Genomic DNA, 21,887 nt, shown 5'->3' on the forward strand with positions numbered 1-21,887 from the left:
TTTTGTTTGATTTTACCTATATACTGGAGTTTGGGAATGTGCTTCAACACTGATGGACCTCACACAGGAAAATTTAACTTGTCAATCAAGACTGGGAAAGAAAACGATTCTTCCCATGATGCTTATATTTGCTCATGGACCCAATTGATTCTTACTGCTCATTGCTTGAAAATCATTTGGATGGCTGAGTAGAATGGGTGGTAACATGATGAAGGGATAGGGTTAGGGATAGAAGGAATTAGGGCATGAAATCTAAAGATCTTTTGTCATCAATATTTGGCATTTATCACATGAAGGAAATAAATTGTTCTAAAATTGTGGAAACACAGTGACAGCTATAAATATAATTTTCTTTAGGACTAAAGGGTGTTTCAAACATACTTAAACAGTCTTTAAAAATGCATGGCTCCTCCATTTGCATCTCAAAAATACATCATTTGAATGTGATGTAATCCCTGGTAACATTACATTGCTGTCAGGAAGGAATGTTCTGTAGGCATATTTTGGCAGAGATAGCTTTGAATACATAGAGGGACTTTTACATTCTTTTTTCCAGCCCAAGCTTGAACCCTCCAGTGCTCTGGTGTATGTTCATTGGGTCTAATCTCAGAGGATTACCGAAAGTGATTACTGAAACAATCTTGTTTACAGCTTCAATGAAGATTAAGGAACTAGAATTTACTCTGAAGTTAAGACAATTTTCCACTGAATCTATAAAAATGGGATACAGTCTTGTCATGTTCAATCCCCACACCTCTTTGAGTCCAATATATGTTTTGACAAGAGAGCAGAAGGTAATTACATTAAATTTCCATTCATTATTGCATTCCCGCCACAGAAAATTATAAAAACCTTGAGAAGCATAATTTATTGATGAATTCAGATCCCTGCAGCAGGGAGTAAAATGAATGCAACCTGTCGATCCTCATGACTCCACAGAATCTTTTACTTTGCTTGTCAGAGGCAGCATTTTCGAACAGCAAATAGTCCGTTCTTTTAATTGCCTGAGCCGTCCAATGTTGCAATTTACCTCAAACACAATGACAGGTTTGCAGCCACAAGCTCTACCTGGTGTCCACTTAAACAACATGCAGGAAATAGACTTCAGGAGTTCACCTGAGCCTGAGCCAGTGACAGAACACTCAATGTTTACAACAAATTATTCTTCCAGCTCATCTCAGGAGTTGGCTTCACAAGCCAAAAAAACCTTTGGGAGAAGCAGGCCTCTTGATAGAGGACCTCCATTATAAAACACCTTTTTTGCATCTTGGCTCAAATGACAATCATTTTCTAACTCATTGATATAGTTTCAACCATATACCATTCTAAGAAAAAATAGAGGGTAATGTGTGTGAGGTGAGGAAGGATTAGATTGTTGTGGAGTATATTTACGTAGTTTGGCACAATATTATCGGCTGAAGGGCCTTGACTGCATTGCAATGTTCTATGTTAAATTTACTTCTATTTCAAAACAAATTGAAACAACAATTTTCAACTTGCATTTCCTTTGTAATCTTCAATAAATTTTCAAAAAATAATGTGAACTTTGTATTTGGACCTAAAAATGTCTTAGAAGAGATATACAGCAAATTATACTAAAGTGTTGTGTGTGCTATTAAGAAGTTGAACAGGGCAACTTGTCCAATAAGATTTCATGAATGAAGATACTTGCAGGAGGTTTGGAAAGATCTTTATTTTGATTTGTTTTAATTCCCTGGTACTGTATGTTTCATCTTGTATTCGTATGCGTGAGTTCTTAGGCAACACATGGATGAAGAAAAGGTTCTTTATTTTAAAGTTGATATGAGCAGCACAGGAGGCCATGCCATGAGGCTGCAAGCATCCATTACAGATAACATACTGCCATGAGGCTGCAAGCATCCATTACAGATAACATACTGTGTCTCAGTTCCCTGCTGACAGTCAAGTCTAATCAAACAGTAAGGCATTGCTAGTTGCATTGCAACCATGGCAGGAATTACACTGCACTATAGCAATTTATGCATTTACATTTTGGATTAGTATTGTGGATAATTTTGAAACCAATCTTCTCCTTTGAAACAAGACAGAAGCATCTAAATCAAAAACAAAATGAAGTGCGGCAGCATAAGATCAGTCTTCTTGAGTAGTCTTCTGTATCACAATATGGGTTACAAAAAAAAGCATGGTGAAGGTGCCTGTCCATTCACCAGCCTTTAAATTTTTTTTTAATTTACATTTCAAATTTTATTTTCTGCATTGTAGAAGCCAATTCCTGCCATTGAGATCTATGCCTCCCAAATATACCCATACGTCTTGAAAGGGGGAAAAAAACTGGAGAACCCCAGGAAAATCCATGCAGGTCATGGGGCGAACATACAAACTCCTTACAGACAGCATCAGATTTGTGCCGGGTCACTATCTTCAAAGCTAACCATGTTTTAAACATGTTTTGATTCATTGCAACCAGTAACTTACCGATAACGTCTAGCGATACAGTGTCCTGCTCATCTTCAATGCCGATCATGACCTCACAGCGGTAAAGACCAGTGTCACTGGCTCGTAGACGACAAATGGTCAGGGTTGCATCATTCAGATTCTCAGGATATTTGGGCACAGACACTCTACCATCATAATCAGCAGCGATTTTAATCACATCCTGATGTGCCACCAGAATTAAAGTTTCCGTCTTGACTTTACCATCCTTTCCTTTCTCTATTTTTGTCCACTTGATGCGTGGATATTCCTGAAAAGGGGGTGGAATTGTGGCCAGCATTGAATAGCGGCAAGGAAGGGACACAAAGCTTGCGAGGTTGCCTTTAACGTGGGAGCTCCTCTTAATCTTCATTTTCACCAACTTCTCACTGTCATGTGCTGAGGAAAAAGAGAAATCATAATGAGCAATTACATAACAAGTTGAGTCCTTTCACAAACAGATCCATTTTTCTCAAACAATCTGTCACACTCACTTCTCTCTTATTCTTTTGTAGTCTTACCTTCTGCACCTATTCATGTGGTGGTACAGCACTGGCCTACTGCAGGGGGCAACCTTTGTACCTGCAGGAGTGTACCGCCAGCCTACTGCAGGGGGCAGCCACTGTACCTGCAGGAGTGTACCGCCGGCCTACTGCAAGGGGCAGCCTCTGTACCTGCAGGAGTGTACCGCCGGCCTACTGCAGGGGGCAACCTCTGTACCTGGAGGAGTGTAAGTGGTCAGGACAACACCTGGCCGGCTACCAATCAGTCGGCCTGAATGGATCAAGCCCCACCCGGTCGGGTGTCAATCACCCTCCGGGATCTAAGCCTGCTCCGGCCTCCTGAGGCTTCACACTGAGTTGGTGCATCCACAGCCAGCCTGGCTCTGTGGAGGTCTTTGTGGATTAAAGCCTGTTGTTCAGTCTTTACCTTGTGTGTGTCTGATTCTGTCTAACAACACACCACAGGTTCAGAGTGACAAAGTTTCTTTCAGTATATATTTTTTAAATTATTTGGTACTTGGTTATTCTTAAAAGGGTTTTGACATTTTAAAGTAATTATGGAACAACATGGGACTGGTCCACAAGTTAAAGTCATTCATTGTATCAAGGCTTTAGAAAGGATCTTGCAAAGACTGATTTGGAGAGGCTAGTAACAGGTTAAGAGGTCTGATAAATAGGCTAATAAAATAAAGACAGGAAAGCCATATTCTTGTTTGAGTGAAGGACAAAACTGGCAAGATTAAGGAATCCTGGATGAATATAGGTGCAGAGATCTTTGCAATTGGAAAGGCAGAGACTGATAATGGCAATCCTCATGGCTTTATGTGGATCACAAACTTGATTGAGGTTTTTTAAAAAGGTGCCCCAGACGATTAATGAGGGCAAGGAAGTAGACATTGCCTTCATGGACTTTAGTGCACCCTTTGACAAGATCCTGCATGATAGGCTGGTGTGGGAGATCAGATCACATGGGATCCAGAGTGAGTTAGCCAATTGATAATAAGAGACAGAGGGTGGTAGTAAAGGGTTGTTTAAGGCCTGTAACAAGTGGCGTGCCACAAGGAAACGTGCTGGGTCACTGCTTTTGTCATTTTGACATAGAACCTGATAACAGGCCCTTTTGGCCCACGAACCCATGCCGCTAAACTATACCCAATTGACCTACGCATATTATTCGGTTGCGATCTGCCCACAGCACTGGAAGTTCTTAAAATTTTCCTGGAAGGGAGAGATATGGCAGTATGAGGCTTTGCTGAATGGGCTAAGCTTGGCGCCCAAGGCATAAGTTACTGAAGCCAGTGTTTGCCAAGCTCAGGAAAGAGGAGCACATGGTAATGGGTTACCTAGATGATACTCTTAGCGTGGGCAGATAATTCAAAGAAACAAAAAGGGCAATAGCAGCCACCTCAAGATTATTAACCTATGTGGTGTTTCTCATACATCCTGAGAAAGCAGTGTTGGTGCCTACCAAGAGGTTAAAATTCCTTGGCTTCATTATTGATACAGAAGACATGAGACTTAACTGCCAGAGGATAAAGCGGCAGAGATTAGGACAGCCTGCAGAGGGCTCATGACAAAGTGTCGTCTCTCATAAGAAAGGTAGTCAGGTTGATTGGTGGCGGCTTTCCAGGCAGTACAGCATGGCCCGCTACATCATAGGTTCTTGGAAAGGGACAAAATATCTGCTCTTAAGACAGCCAGGGGACACTTTGACAGGACCATCAGGCTAACTAGTGAGGTCAAATCCAACTAGGTATGGTGGATCAACCATATCTATCTTGTGGGCTTACACGAGAATCAAGCTCAGAAAGGTGGATTTGGACCAGTAGCGAATATTGGGAAGCCACAAATCTAAAGGTCTCTACTGGGGGCAGATGAACGGACATAGAGCTCAGGGAGACCTCTAAATCAGGCATTGATTATTTGGAAATGCTAGCAGGATTTCTAGCCCTAAAGTCTTTCTGTGCGAGGGAAGCTAACATTCATGTACTGCTGAGGTTAGATAACACTTCAGCTGTGGCCTACCTCAATAATATGGGAGGTCTTAAATCTCCTTCCTGTAACAAGTTAGCCATTGAGACTTGGTGCTGGTGTATTCAGCGGAACATTTGGGTGACTGCCGCTTACCGGCTGGGTTGGATCAACATACAGGCAGACCTGATATCCAGGAAATTCAATGATAGCACTGAGTGGACTCTAGGTAAGAAATATTTTAAATGGCTAGCAGACACCTTTGGCATGCTGGAGATCAATTTGTTTGCATCCAGGCTTAATGCCCAGATTCTGAGGTTCTTGTCCTGGCTGCTGGATCCCCAAGGGGAGGCCATTGACGCCTTTACCCTAGACTGGTCAAAATTTAACTTTAATGCATTTCCCCGTTCGCCTTGGTGGCTGAGTGCCTGAATAAGATACAGGAAGACGGTGCCTCGGGATTGCTGGTAGTGCCTAATTGGCCTTCCCAATGTTGGTTCCCTGCATTTCTTATGGTGGGGACTCTGTTGATATTCACGAAAAGCAGAGGTCTGCTAATCCAACTAGTGTCAAAGATATCTCATCCATTGTGTCACTTAAGTCTGTTAGGTTGCAGGATCGAAGAGAGAGGATTGACATAAACACTCTGCAGCCTAGAACTCTGGACATTGTGCAGGCATCTTGGAGAAAGTCTACATAAAAACAGTATGCCTCCTATGTGGGGAAATGGAAAAAATACTGTGCACAAATCGGACTGAATGAACAGTCAGCCTCTATCGGAGGCATACTGAGTTTTCTAACCGATATGTTCTCTGTGCAGGCGGCCAGCTACATGCGGTGAATACACTGGCTGCTTTCTTGATGTTCCTGGACTCTGAGCATGAGATGATGAACCACCCCCTGATTAATAGATTTATGAAAAGGGTGTTCCACTTGCGTCCTCCGGTACCCCGATATAAGGATATTTGGGATGTAAAAGATTGTTTTGGACTATCTAAGGCTACTGTCGCCAATTTCCAGTTTGGATTTACGTAGCCTGTCCCATAAGCTGATAATGCTGGTGGCCTTGACATCGGCCCAGAGGGCACAAACTTTGTCTCACATTCATATGGACTAAATTATTTAGGAGAAGGACTGTGTAAGCATTCAAGTTACAGATATTTTGAAACATAACAGGCAAGGGAGAGATGGGACAGAATTTTCATTCAATGCATATGGGGAAGATGAAAGATTATGTGTTTTGGATTGTTTAAAAAGATACATTGTATGTACAAAACATATTAGACTAAATGAGAAATACCTCTTTATAAGCTACAAGAAACCGCATCAGCGGGCTACCTCCCAGACATTGGCCAGATGGCTGCAGGAGGTCATGAGGGTGGCTGGAGTGGATATTTCTCAGTATGGGTCCCATTCAACTAAAGCTGCAGCGACCTCAGCAGCCAATAGGGCTGAGGTCCCGATATGGGATATCCTTTGGCAGGCAGGATGAAGAAATAAGAGAACCTTTAATAGGTTTTACAATAAACCTTTAAACTCAAAAGGGCTGAGTTTCACGGCCTCCATCCTATATGCGGCAGATTGAACAAGACCATGGGAAGGTGACCCATTGAAATTATTATGGTCTGTCAGACCACCCAAAGGGGATAAGCACTGAGCTACCAGCTCTCATGTTGGCAAACCTACGTACATTGTGAAGAATAATGAAAAGTTAAATGAGCACTTAACTGTACGAAGTTTGATGATTATTATTTCGAGCAATGGGATTTGGTGAGTCAACGTGCCCACCTTTCCCTCCATTTTTTCTTGTATATGGATAAAGATGCTTTGGTTGCAATAGACATGTTCAGTCACAGGTTCGTGTTATGGTTGGTTTGTTTAATTTAGCCCATTTAAGTTCAGTGGCTTCTCCCTTCTGCACTGTAAAGGAATGGCTGCGCATATGCAGATGGAATCTCACGTTGAATCACCATTGCTCGAATAATAATCATCAAACTTCACATAGATAAGTGCTCATTTAACTCTTCATTTTGCATCAAAGGGCGTTGTGAAGTTAAATTGGCATAGTAGCAGCACTGCTGGAGCTGGTCTAATGGCAGCGCTGTCACTTTTGTGGACTCCGGAGGAGGGTAACAGGGTCATGGCTTTTCACCATTCCTCCACTGGGTCTGGCTGCTCAGCCATACCACCAGATGGCTCCCTGCAGCTGAAAGCTGCCTGTAGCATGGGGTCAGTGGTGGTTATTACCACAAAGATTCTCAGAGGTCCTTCTCTCTTGGAGATCAAGATGGCAGCACGCACATTATCATCCCAGACTGTCAAAGGCTGTGGACTCCAAGGAAGCAATAGATTGGTGCAGGGACCAGAGCAAGAGAAAATTCATGGCCTCACCCACTCCTTCCCTCTCGAGAGGGATTCTCTTGTGTCTTGTCAGGGATGCTGTATTTAATGCATTTTGTGTGCATTTACAGGGAAAGAAAGCAAAGGAAATGTTTTTGCATACAAGACAGTAAATTGAATCTTGGATTCAAAATCTGAGTACTGATTTAATGTTTAACTGAACATTTAAAATTCCACTCTTACTTTCTATTCCTCTGAAGCTTGCCCATCCATTCTTGTTATCCTCAGCCAGCTCAACCTGCTAGTACTGAAGGCTACTTTGCCAATTGTAATTACTTCCAGCCCTCCGCTGGTGATGAGATTTCTCAACATTGAAAGATAGCAACTTTGCCAGTTCTTTTCAATCATTGCAAATGTCTGTGTCGCCCTCCTCCTCCACCACCCATCTCACCACCACAACAAATGCCAGCCACTCCACCACTCCTCCAATCCTACTCAATTTACATGTTTGTTCAGGATGTCATCTGCTGGCAGTGTAAGGTCACCAGGCCATGGATGCCTCAGGGTACACAACAAACTCTGTTACCAATGACAAATTAAATCTCTCCATCCTTGGCCCAGAGTCTAAAAATTACCATAATTGCTATGATTCCCATCTGACCAAATCTTTCTTTGGCTTGGCTTCGCGGATGAAGATTTATGGAGGGGGTAAAAAGTCCACGTCATGCAGGCTCGTTTGTGGCTGTCAAGTCCGATGCGGGACAGGCAGACACGATTGCAGCGGTTGCAGGGGAAAATTGGTTGGTTGGGGTTGGGTGTTGGGTTTTTCCTCCTTTGCCTTTTGTCAGTGAGGTGGGCTCTGCGGTCTTCTTCAAAGGAGGTTGCTGCCCACCAAACTGTGAGGCGCCAAGATGCACGGTTTGAGGCGTTATCAGCCCACTGGCGGTGGTCAATGTGGCAGGCACCAAGAGATTTCTTTAGGCAGTCCTTGTACCTTTTCTTTGGTGCACCTCTGTCACGGTGGCCAGCGCATGCTGACCAAATAACCTGTTCCTAAATATTATTCAAATGTCATCATGATATTAGTTAAAGCTGCTCAAGAAGGATCCAACAAGTCCCTGGATTTATAGATTTAATCAGCTCCATACTTTTCTCAACTTTCAATGAGTATTGGCCCACAGAGATTTGTTCGTTTCTGTTTTAATACAGGTCGGTTTATTTTATTTGATGGCTCTATGTACTACCAACAAATTTCTGAATGATTTTTTTTTTGTCTTATGTTGTTCTATGTTAGAAAGGATTCATCTTTAGTAACTTTGATAAAGCAGCATTACCATAACTAACAAAAGCCTGATGAAAAAGTTATCTTTAATAGCATCGTGCAGTGTAAACATTCCAGAACATTGGTTTTCAAAATGTTTCTTTCCACTCACATACAAAGATGAACACCCAGTGGCACAAAAAACAGCTTCCTCCCCTCTGCCATCAGATTTCTGAATGGACAATGAACCACAGACACTATCTCACTTGTCTTATTTTGCACTAATTTATTTATTTTTAAATGTAGTTTATAGCAATATTTGCAGCGTAACGCTGCCACAAAACAACAAGCTCCATGACTTGTTCATGTTGTGACGGGCTCGAGGGACCACAAAACCCAGCAGCAATAGAAATTCACCAAGACAACTGGTTATTTAAACAAAAGTTACTTTTAATTTTCTTTAACAATAAAAACAGGATCAAACTTTTAACTTATTACCATTAACTTAACTTAACCCCCTTCTAATTCTAAGCGCACGTGGATGCAATGTGAGTATAAGTTCAGAAAAGTTCTTTGATTCACAGTTTAATCTCATTTCTCACTCCTCCAAGTTCATCGGCATCAGGCAATTCTTATACTGTGCACAGAATTTAACATTTATAAATTTTCACCAGGCTTTGGTGCTTGAAAGGTAAATGGTTATGACTCAGGAAGGTTCTTATCGGTTTTCAGAGAGATTTGTTGCCATTGCATAAACACGCAAATTGATTCCTTCCGATCAGCCACTTCAGTTTCTTGCCAAAGAAACTTGCACCATCAGGGTTTTCCAGATGATAACCTCTTTTTTTTCAGGTCATCACAGAGTTCCTTTTCTGTTTCTGTTATTTCAAGTGAAACATTAATAGAGCCAGCCATCTCCTCTTGTATGGATAAGGGCTTTGACCAGGCTGAACTCACAACCCATCTTCAAAATGGGGTTTCAAACAAACTTCTAAAAGCCACTGCAGAAAACCAGCAGTCTCTTTCTCTCTCTCTCTCTCTGTCACATTCAGAGAAAAATCTGTTTGACTCTCTCTGCTTGCAAAACCACATGACCTTCCTAAAACAGCAAACTGCCTTCAGAAAGATTGCGGCTGCAGACCTAATATTCTGAGTCCGTTCATCTGTTGCTTTCCAAAACAATAATCCATTACTCTACAACAGGTCCAATTAACAACTACTTGTGAAATCCTTCAGCAAAGCAGTTTCCATTGTCTTTACAAAGGCACTGGAAGCCTGGACTGTCTGGCTTGAGCAGAGCTCTGGCATTTTAAGTGAGATCTGTGTTGTGAAATGTTTAAGTTTGTTTCTGACCTACACTAAAAAAAACCCAAAATTTATCTCCCTTAAAACATGCGGTTGGCTGCATCGTTTTCCGGGAACAAACGTGGCCAGCGGCATCTGCAAGTGGACGTCCCCCAGCATTGGTGACAGAAACACCATTTGGGATCGGGCTTCTCTGACCTCTGATGTGGTGGGGCCTGCTCACATGGTGGACTAAACCTGGGCATTGTCCTCAGTGGTGGCCATGAAACATGGTTGATAAGAGTCTATGGCTTCGCGTTTCGAACGGTAGAAAACATTCGCATGCACCGCAACTTTGCGGGGGTTGCTGAAGTCTGCATCAGCCAAGAGGAGGCTGAAGTCCTTGGGTATCTGCTTGAGGAATGCTTGCTCGGACACAAGGCAGGGCTTGTGCTCTTCTGCCAGTGTGAGCATTTCATCCATGAGGACAGAGGGAATCTTATCTCCTAGGCCATCCAAGTACAGGAGTCTGACTGCTCGGTCACACCATGAGAGGCTGTATGTGCTAATGAGGAGGATTTTCAGAGCCATGTATTTACCTTCCTGGTCGACCCAGATGACAACATAGAAGTATCTCGTCGAATCAGAGGTCATCTGTTTGATCTGGAACTGGGCCAACACTTGGCCAAACCAAGTGTGGGGCCTGTTCATCCAGAAAGTTGGCAGCTTCAACGCAATGGTGCCTACGGCTGCTTGTTCCATTGTTTCGAGTCTTCAGGATGTGGAGACTCATTGGGGTCAGCAATGTAGTGTGTTGTGAGCGAGCGCAACAGAGACTGAGACAACAGGCTGTGAGCTCCGATATCACAATCTCGCGCTGCAGCCTTTAAGCCGCATCTCGGTTCCGCCCCTAACGTCCCAACGCTTGCAACCCAATGACGCGAGAGCATACACGACCTTCCGGCCTGGACCGGAAGAGACGGTCCCGCGGCATCCTCCTTGATGCGGCTGCCCCGCCAACTACGCGTGACAAGCGGGGCCGGTTTGCCGCTCCAAGAACGTGCATCACTACACGCCAATAATTATTTTTTATGGTATCACTAGACAACCTACAAAATAGAAAGGAAAATACATGAATTTTGTTCTTTTTTTTTTAAATTGCACTATTAAATTATCCAATCAAGCAGAAAGTGACATTAGCGGAGTCTGGGGAGGTCAGGATGGGCTTGGCTGAGGTGCTTCTCATGAACAACCTGCTTCCACTCATAACAGAAAGGCACAGATGCAGAAGAGACATCCACAAAAAAAGAAACTGTTAGTCAACACCCTCACGAAATACCATTGACCATCGGTGATTTTATTCTGATCTCAACTAACACTTAAGAGAAAATGGGCAAAAACTTGGTGCTTAACAGTCAATAATAATCAAGTTCCTTGAATGTTAATTGAAACTGATCAAGTGAAGAAATTAAATTGGGAAGTACTTACACACAATGGTGGCAAAATACAAAATGTGTTTTCGGTTTTCACAATTTCTTCACGGGCATATCTATTTCCATTCTGGTAACTCACCACGGTTACACAGCAATCTGTTTTAATTTTACACACAAAGTGCCAAAATAGAAGATCAAAGAAGAGAACATTGAACTCATGTGGACTTACCTGGCTGTACGGTACTTAACATGGACCATATCCACAGGATATGTATTAAATGTAGTATCATTTTGACCTGAAGGGAAAATAAAAAGATATTATCTATCAGAATATATAAATTCCCTCCAAAGAACTGCAAGTGTTACACAACAATACCAAACACCTAATGAATACTGGGAAATGCAAATAAATGTGTTGCTTCCAGGAAGAAAGAACTGTACTCATGTTAATTAAGGGAAGCTTAATAATAATTTGTCATTGATGACAAATACTAATGTATAAGACAAATGAGAATCTGATAAACATAGGAAATAATTGAATACATTTAAATGTAATGTTACTAAAACTAACAATCATCAGTTCTTCACCTTGTGTGGGTCAATGCTAGAGGTATATTTCCTCTGGCGATCTAACCTAGTCAACGGGACGTGTATATGGGAAGTTAATTAGCTCTCTGCAGTTCTGACTTTTAACTAAACATAACCAACATGATATTACATCATAGTAGGATGAAATTGAGGTAATAGAATAGTGGCCACAAAAATATATTACAGTATTTAACTTGTGAACATTTAATTTTTTTTAAATCTTCCTGAACAATTGCATTAAAAACACATGCAATTCTATGATTCAGAAATATGTGTGTATTCCTACCAAAATGAAGATTGTAAAATGTGATTGAAGGAGCTAATCTTCTGGATCATGATTTGGGTTGCTTGATCTAATTGTTCACAACACAACCGTCACATACAAAATCTTGAATGTAAACATTCCTATATTGTGTGTAAGTTCTTCCCAATTTAATTTCCAAACTAATCATGCAACATAAACAGAACATGCACCCAATTTTTTTGCTGACTGTTTTAGCACTACACTGGAAGTGTAGAAAACTAGTTAAAAAAAATATAACATAGTTTTGTCAAACATGAGACAAAAAGCTTGCTGGGATTTTGAAATAAACTATTACAGTGAAGTGACATATTAACTGTAGCTGGGAGACTGAGTGGAAGGATATCAAGCATACACCCTGACTAGTATCCCACTATCCATTTCATGTGAACCATCCAAAATGTCCAAGCATGAATGCGTGGAAATCTAAACCAACAAATCATTCAGTGACTAGTTAAAACATATGAGTAGATCCGTATTTCTGTTTCAAGTTTTCACTGAGTCAGCTGAGTTCACAAATGCCCTGTGCCCAGCGGTCATGCCTGGTAATGCTTCTTAGAACAAAATTCAAATGTTAAACCTTGAGAATTCTTAGATCATGTATGATGATGAGTCAGACAAATAGATGGAGGGTTTTCAAGCTGTTTCCTGGAGGCCACATTAAAAATGTTTATTGCTTTGATTTTATCAACAAAGACCAAATGCCTCTACATTGTGTCATATGTATTACCATACAAGAATAACAAGTTCTCCATTCCCAATTCGGCACAAAGCTCTACTTAGTCATTACTCAATCAGCAATGGGTAGACTGGAATTTTCTATAAGGCAAAAAGAAAGCTATTGGAGACTTGATGTGATCACTTATACCTAGTATAAGAGGAAACTTATAATTGTTGTGTTATAATTATACCCAATACCATAGTCTCCAGCAAACTTATTCCCAAACTTCAATATCCAGTCCTCCTCGCTGCAGCTGGATCCTAACATACTGTAAACTTGAAGATAGATAACGACATCTCCTCCATGATCACACTTAAAAATGGTTCTCCTCATTCCCCCACTATACTTTCTCTACACCCGTGACTGTACTGCTAAATATCATTCCAACTCCATCATCAAATTTGCTAATGACACCCCAGTAGTCGGCTGGGTATCAAATAATGACCAAATGAAATACATAAAAGAGAATGAAAGTCTCTTAGCCTGGTGCCAAGATAACCTTTCTCTCAACATCAATAATTTGACTTTAAGAGAAGGGACAAAGTCGGGGAGTCACGTGATGGAGTAGTGGCCGGTAGGAGAATACCAGCCCTCTCCAGAAAAGAAGGAAAAAAGAAAAGAAAAAGCAAAGCCACAGACACACAAACCACAACAAATAAAAAATAAAGGTGTAGAGGAAATGGCACCAAAGAAAGAAAAGCCAAAAACAACGGGAAGGAAAGACGCCGGAAGAGAAAGGTGAAGGACTTATCTGTACAAAGAAACAGGGACCGCCATGGAAAGTGGAGCCCACTCCCTGAGGTCATTGGAAACCCCACAGGGTCGGGACCCACTGAATGCAGGACTACAAAGATGGCTCACGGAGCCAAACAGAGGTGCGCGATGCGCATGACAAAGACAACACCGATGGGAGGGGGGACCAGCTGTGGAGTGGAACTCCACAGCACGAAAAGCTGAGAGAGACCCGACAGCAGGGCTCCCAGGGACGGAGGAAAATGAAAAAAGGAAATCAGAGTCACAGCAGATGACCAGACCAGAGGAAGAGGACCAACATCAAGACACCATAAAAAAAAATACCCAGCAAACTGAGATAAACAGCCCAACAAGCACAGATACAAGGAAGAGAGGTAGAGGATACAGGTCCTGGAGCGGACACAGGGGAAGAGGAGGGAGAACATCAAGCTCTGCATGGAGAAATAGAAGATAAAGGGAATGGACTGTACATAGTTAGGAAATTTTTTGAACAATATATGGAAGCAGTAAAAGAATGGCAGACACGAGAATTTAATGAAATAAAAAGAATAAAAAGTACAGAAGAAAAAGTGAGTAGATTAGAGATGGTCATGACAGAAATAGAGAAAAGAGAAGACAAGGGGGAAGAACAAGAAACAGCCGTAGAAATGGAAGTGGACGACTTAAAAAGAAATTTGAAAAAATCTGATTAAAAAGTTAAAGAAACACAGGAGTTGTTAGCTCAGAAGATGGATATAATGGAAAACTATAATAGGAGAAACAATATAAAGATAGTGGGCCTTAAGGAAGATGAAGAAGGCAAAGATATTTAAGAATTTATAAAAGAATGGATCCCCAGGGTCCTAGGAATGCCAGAAATACTGGAAGGAATGGAAATAGAAAGGGCACACAGAACATTAGCCCCAAAACCACAGTCACAACAAAAACCAAGATCCATTCTAGTAAAATTCCTGAGATATATGACAAGAGAAAATATATTGGAGAAGGCAATGAAAAAAATGAGACAAGACAAAAAGCCACTGGAATACAAAGGTCAAAAAAAAATTTCTACCCAGAGATAAGTTTTGAGCTCCTGAAGAAGAGGAAGCAGTTTAACGCAGCAAAATCGATCCTATGGAAGAAAGGCTATAAATTTATGTTAAGGTATCTAGAGGTGCTTAAAATAATTATCCCGGGGCAGCAAACCAGACTGTTCTCGGATCCGGAGAAAGCACGAGAATTTGCAGAACGCCTGCAAAACAGACAGAGAGATGAAGAGATGTAACAAGAACAAGAGTGACGACAGACTACATATAAAGAAGAAGAATAAAGTATATTAAGAACTAAAAAGTGGAAGAAAGGGAAGAAAGGAAGTAAGGGGGGAATTAAGAGGGTGAGCTTTGTTATATGTGAAGATAAAAGTCTTTTCTGGAGGGGGCTGGGTGGAAGAGAATAACAGTCACTGCGAAATCAGTTGACGCTTGTGAGCGGGTTCGCGATCCAAATGGAGAGGGGAGTTGTGGTTGCCCACAAGGGACAAGGGGCAACTCAGAGAGGGGGGGGGGGGACATTTGGGGTTAAAGGAATTTTAGATGTGGGAATAGTGGATACATTTTGTTTCAGAAGTGTTGTCTTACAGGGTGTTCAAAAAATGAAAACAGAAATGGATAAGAAGGGAAGGTGGTGATGAGGAAGTGGAAATGAGAGGTAAACAAAGTATGAAATGGCCATGTTGAACTACATGACTATAAATATTAATGGAATACATAATCAAATCAAAAGGAAGAGGCTGTTAAATTTACTGCAGAAAGAAAAAATAGATATAGCATTCGTGCAGGAAACACATCTAACTGAAGTGGAACATAAGAAATTAAGGAGAGACTGTGTAGGGCACGCAACAGCAGCATCATATAACTCAAAAGCCAGAGGAGTAGCTATATTAATCAATAAAAATGTACCAATCAAAATAGAGGAGGAAATAATAGATCCAGCAGGAAGGTGTGTAATGATAAAGTGTCAGATATATTCAGAATTTTGGAATTTGCTCAATGTATATGCACCTAATTAAGAGGATCAAAAATTTATTCAAGATATCTTTTTGAAGATAGCAGATACGCAGGGGAATATACTGATAGGAAGGGACTTTAACCTTAATTTGGACTCAAAGATGGATAAAACTGGACAAAAGACTAGCAGAAAGAATAAAGTAACCAAATTTATGGTTAAATCGATGCAGGAAATAAAACCTTTGGATATCTTTGGCTTGGCTTCGCGGACGAAGATTTATGGAGGGGGTAAAAAGTCCACGTCAGCTGCAGGCTCGTTTGTGGCTGACAAGTCCGATGCGAGACAGGTTGAATATAAGGAGGAGACAACACCCAAAGGAGAAGGAATACTCATATTATTCGGATAGACATAAGACATACTCAAGGATAGACCTGTTCCTGTTGTCAGCCCACATCCAAGGAAGAGTTAGGAAAATGGAATATAAAGCTAGATTGTTATCGGATCACTCACCCCTGTTATTAGCAAGAGCTGGAGGACATGCAACCGAGAACGTATAGATGGAGATTAAACTCCATACTACTTAAAAGACAAGATTTTCGAGAATTCATTGTGCGACAAATTAAAATGTACTTTGAAATAAATACGAATCAGTGAAAGATAAATTTATACTATGGGATGCAATGAAAGCATTCATCAGAGGGCAGATAATAAGTTATGCAACTAAGATGAAGAAGGACTACAATCGGGAAATAAAACAGCTGGAAAGGGAAATAGCAACTACAGAAAAAGAAGAGAATTGGCAGACAAAAAAAAATGAAACACTACAAACATATAAGGTGGAGAATAACATAATGAAGACAAAACAGAAGTATTAAGAGCTAGGAAAAAAAATGCACAAAATACTAGCTTGGCAGCTTAAGACAGAACAAACTAAAAGAATGGTATTGGCATCAAGGAAAAAGGACAAACTATTTACATATAACCCAACAGAGATCAATGAAAACTTCAAGGAATTCTATGAGCAACTATATCGAACTGAGAATGAAGGGAAAGAGGACAAAATAGATGACTTTCTAGCTAAAATTGAACTACAAAAATTGCAAGAAGAGGAGCAAAATAAATTAATAAAATAATTTGAAATAGAGAAAATACAGGATATATTAAAAAAAACTTCTGAACAATAAAACGCCGGGAGAGTATGGACTCCCAATAGAATCCTATTTAAAAGAATGGTACAAACAAGGGGGCTTACAGCTACCAAACTTTAAGAATTATTATAGAGCAGCACAATTAAGGTATTTATCAGATTTTTATCAGACAAGGGAGAAACCAGATTTGACCAGATTAGAGCTAGATAAAATAGGGGAGAAGATAACTGAACATATACTATATAAGTGGGATGAAAAGCTGGTGCAGGGGGGGTGTGGCAAGATGGCGTAAGGATCAGATGTGCCTTCCAGTCCTCTCCTGACTCTATCTTATTGTTTTGTCTAGAAATGCCCTTTAAAATTCTTTAAAAGTTTAGATAACTTCAGTGCTGTTAATTTAACTTCTGATGGTACAATTGGTGAAAAACAGCAAAAAAAAACGACAACAGATCATCAAAAAACTACATTTTCCAAAAGTTCAAGTTTTGCAGCCTACCTATAGAAAAGGCATCGGGACTCAGCGTGAAATGGATCCCGGGAGAGAGGTACAGTGTTCGGATGCAGAGCTCTATGTTTCATCGGTAGAGCCCCCTAAAGAGGGAGAGTTACTCAGGTTCGCACATGCGCAGTAGCATCTGACAGCAATGTTATGAATGAACCGCTTGTAGTATCATCAGCTGAAGTATTACCAGCTGAAACACCGGCTGGGGAAAGGCATTTGTCAACTGTAGTGGTGGCGCTGCAAACTGCACCTCTTGAGATAGAAGAACCTATACAACTTGATGTACTGGGAGAACTTAATACATTATGGACTCGGGAAAACCCCGGCCAGCGTCCTCCAGTCATTGCTGGAGAGGCTGTGACTGGGGTTTCCACACGCAGTCATACTACAAGGAAGGCAACCAGAATGAAGGAAGGAACAGAAGATCCTTTGGTTATGCAGAAGAAGCAGGAATCTGTTGAGCCAGAATCTCTTCCAATTCAAAAGATTCTTGTGAATCTTGAATCTAAATTATCTTATACAATGCAGGGATTATCCAAGATTATGACTGAACTTGGTACCCTGGTGAAAATACATTCTCAACAGATGGCTGAGTTTGGAGCTTTTAAGCTTGAAGTGAGAGATAAATTTAATTTGTGTGAAGAAGTTATAGACGAAATACGGGATCAAGTTCTTGATGTGACCAAAATGGTTGAAGACTTACAAACTCAAAATAAAAATTTGGTGAAAAAGATTGATTATTTGGAAAACCAATCCAGACGGAACAATATAAAGATTATTGGTTTGCCGGAAGGTATGGAGGGACCAGACCCAAGAAAATTTTTTACTGAATAGATTCCGCAGGTGCTGGGTCAAGAACATTTCCCGGAAGGTATAATACTGGAACGTGCTCACTGAGCTTTGCGTAGAAGACCTATTTCAGGTCAAAGTCCAAGACCTGTTTTGGTTCGTTGCTTGAATTATTATGACAGAGAAATAATTTTATGAGTGGCTATTAGAAATGCACAACAGAGAAAATCACCCTTGATGATTCAAAATAATCAAGTTTTCTTCTATGCGGATTTGAGTCAAGAGGTTATGTTCCAACGACGGGAATTCAACCCTGCTAAAGAGTTGTTGTGGAAGAAAGGTGATAAGGCAACCTTTAGATATCCAGCTGTTTTGAAGGTTTTTCAAGATGGTTACCAACCAAAGTTCTTTGATTCTCCAAAGGAAGCTATAGCATTTGCTCAAGAGCTGTCAATCACTCAGTTTCAACAGAGATATAGTCCGCCGCGATCTTCAAGAAGACAAGAGATGGAAGAAAAGAGCCATGCTCCAAGAAGGAATGGTCGTAATGGTGACTCGGCAGTTGGAGCTGATTAAAAGAAGAGTTGTCCTTTTTTTTATAATGTTTTTTTTCCAAAAAAAGGGATATTAAATAATGATGATGTTAGTTTAAGATGAAGTGAGAGTTGGGGGAGAGAACTGGATAGGCACTATTTTCTGAAAGTCATCTGCTACGTGTGAGTTATCTCACACCCATTTGTTTTTTGGGAGTTACCGCATTGCGCAGTTTAGACGGGAGGGGGTATTTTTAACCTCCTACCCGTTTTTTTTTTCTTTTTTTGTATTATTAGTTAAAGAGTGAAGGGGGTTTTTTTGTTTAAATAATTTTTTTTTAAAAATTTTTTCCTTTTTTTTCTCTTCTTTCTTTTTTTCTTTTTTTTGATCGTATTAAGAGAGGGTAAGGGGGTAAGAGTTGGGTTTTTTTTCTAACTGCTGTAAGACATGTCGAAATTTAAATTTGCTTCTCTTAATGTTCAGGGTTTGAATAATCCTATAAAGCGTAAGAAAGTACTTGCTTATTTAAAAAAATTTAAAGTAGATGTGGCCTTTTTACAGGAAACTCATTTGACAGATAAAGAACATTTGAAACTTAGGCGGGACTGGGTTGGACAAGTCTTCTATTCTTCATTTAATTCAAAGGCAAAAGGAGTTGCGGTTTTGGTACATAAGAATTTACTGTTTCAATTACAAGACGAGGAGAAAAATGGAGGGAGACTACTTAAGTTGAATTGTATGATCTCTAATGAAGCCTGGACTTTGATTGATGTTTATGCTCCAAATGTTGAAGACACTGCTTTTATTACAGAAATATCTTTATTATTGGGACAAGCTAATTCCAATGTGATGATGGGGGGGGGGGGGGGGGGGATTTGTTATTAGATAAGTATCCAAAGGTAATTAAGAAATCTAAGATGGCGATACATATGGCTAATATGATGAAAGATTTGAATTTAGTTGATATTTGGCGTAGATTTAATCCTACTCAGAAGGACTTTTCTTTTTATTCTTCTCGACATAATTCTTTTTCAAGACTTGATTATTTTTTTAATTTTGGCACATTTACAGGATAAGGTTATATCTGTGGATTATAAGGCAAGGTTAGTCTCGGACCATTCATTGTTATTACTGGAATATCAAAGTTCTCAAGTTACACAACATACTTTAAGATGGAGATTTAATACTATGTTACTACAAAAGCCAGAATTTATTGTTTATTTGAGAAAACAAATTGAGGATTTCATTGCTAATAATGTTCACTCTGTTTCTGATCAGTTTGTTTTGTGGGACGCAATGAAAGCTTTTTTACGAGGTCAAATTATCAGTTATGAATCCAAACTGAAGAAAGAGAGAGTTAGAGAAACTGAAGATTTGGAGAAGAAAATAACAATCTGTGAAAAAGAATTTCAAAAGAAAGCTACTGAATTCCAAAAGATCCAATTAACTAATTTAAAGTTGAAGTATAATAAGTTACAGTCATATCGATTTGAATGTTTGTTGAATCGTTCAAAAAATAAATTTTATGAATGGGGTGAGAAAGCTCATAAAGTATTAGCTTGGCAATTAAAAAAAGAACAGTTATCTAGGATTATACCAGCTATTAGAAATAAATCGGGTATTACTTTTAGTCAAAAATAAATTAACAATGAATTTTGTAATTTTTATAAAAAACTTTATTTGACTGAATGTAAAGAGATAAAAGAAGATGCAATAGACATTTTTTTTTGAACAATATTAATTTACCACAGTTATCTCTAGAGGATAGACAGGAGTTAGATAAACCTTTTAGGGATAATGAAATTGAAATGGCTATAAAAGATATGCCAAATGGAAAAGCGCCTGGTGGAGATGATTTTTCTATTGAGTTTTACAAGACTTTTTATGTTGATATATCTTCTTTATTTAAGAATATAATACAACAACTTTATGATACTTTTCAATTACCTGAGTCCTGTTCTAATGCTATAATTACAGTTATACCAAAAAAAGATAAAGATCCCTTACAGGTAGCTTCTTACCATCCTATATCTTTGTTAAATGTAAACTATAAAATAGTGGCTAAAGTTATGGCTAATAGGTTGGCTCAGTATTTACCAAAGATAATACATCGTGATCAAACAGGTTTTATAAAAAATAGGTATGCTTCGGATAATATTCTACGATTAATTACTTTGATAAATAGATCTAAATCTCAGAAGAATTATCCAATGGTGGTTTCATTGGATGCAGAAAAGGCATTCGATAGAGTAGAATGGAAGTTTTTATTTAAAGTACTTGAAAAGTTTTTGTTTGGTCTCTCATTTATTAGTATAATTAGGGCTCTGTATAATGATCTGAAAGCTAGAGTTGTTACTAATGGTTTGCTTTCAGAATCCTTTAATTTAACAAGATCTACTAGACAAGGATGTCCATTATCACCCGCCTTGTTTGCTTTAGTTATTGAACCTCTAGCACAATTAATACGTCAGAATGATAGTATCAAAGGTATGAGAGTCTTGAATGAAGATTATAAAATGAATTTATTTGCGGATGACGTTTTGCTGTATTTGGTGGATCCTGATGTTTCTCTGCCAGCACTTCAAGATTCCTTAAGAGATTTATGGTCAATTATCTGCTTATAAGGTTAATTGGACTAAAAGTGAAATTTTATCAATTATTAAAGATGATTATTCAATGTTTAGAAATATTACGAATTTGAAGTGGACGAAACAAATTAAATATTTGGGAATTAATGTTAATACCGACTACCAAAATTTATATTCACTTAATTATCTTCCTTTAATGAAGAAGATTAAGGCAGATTTAGTTAAATGGAAAGATTTACCTTTGGGTTTATTACGAAGAATTAATACTATAAAAATGAATATTTTTCCTTGTATACAATATTTATTTCAATCAATTCCTTGTTGTTTACAAAAAAGATTTTTTAAGGATTTATATAAAGTAATTAGGGATTTTTTGTGGAAAGGAAAATTTCCTAGGGTGGCGTTGAAAAAATTGATGTGGGATTTTCAATTTGGAGGGTTACGGCTACCTAACTTTCAATTTTATTATGAAGCAGCTCAATTTAGATTTCTTAGCGCATTAATGGCCACACAAGATACGCCTAGTTGGGCACAGATAGAATTGGCAGTTATTTCTGAAAAATTTTCAAATGAATTTTTATTTCGATGGAATAAAAATTTGTTACGAACTTATGATGTACCAATATTGAAACATTTAATGAATTTATGGACAAGTAAATTACATAAAATGGGATTGAAAAATAAGTGGTCGGGAAGATTACCATTATATAATAATCAACTTGTTCCTTTCA

The 21,887-nt window shown here is 39.4% G+C and overlaps 1 protein-coding gene across 1 annotated transcript in view; it reads right to left on the minus strand.

Moving 5' to 3' along the window:
- Positions 1–21,887, minus strand: part of LOC138762704 (versican core protein-like) — a 235,676-nt gene that overhangs the window by 190,374 nt on the left and 23,415 nt on the right. Inside the window, exons 2-3 of the mRNA XM_069936293.1 lie at positions 11,476–11,542; positions 2,458–2,853 (exon numbers count right to left, since the gene is read on the minus strand). Coding sequence (XP_069792394.1) covers positions 2,458–2,853; positions 11,476–11,536 — 457 coding nt within the window. The 5' untranslated portion in view covers positions 11,537–11,542. The remainder of the gene's footprint in view (positions 1–2,457; positions 2,854–11,475; positions 11,543–21,887) is intronic.

Source organism: Narcine bancroftii, chromosome 1 (genome assembly GCF_036971445.1).
Source record: "Narcine bancroftii isolate sNarBan1 chromosome 1, sNarBan1.hap1, whole genome shotgun sequence".
NCBI lineage: Eukaryota > Metazoa > Chordata > Chondrichthyes > Torpediniformes > Narcinidae > Narcine > Narcine bancroftii.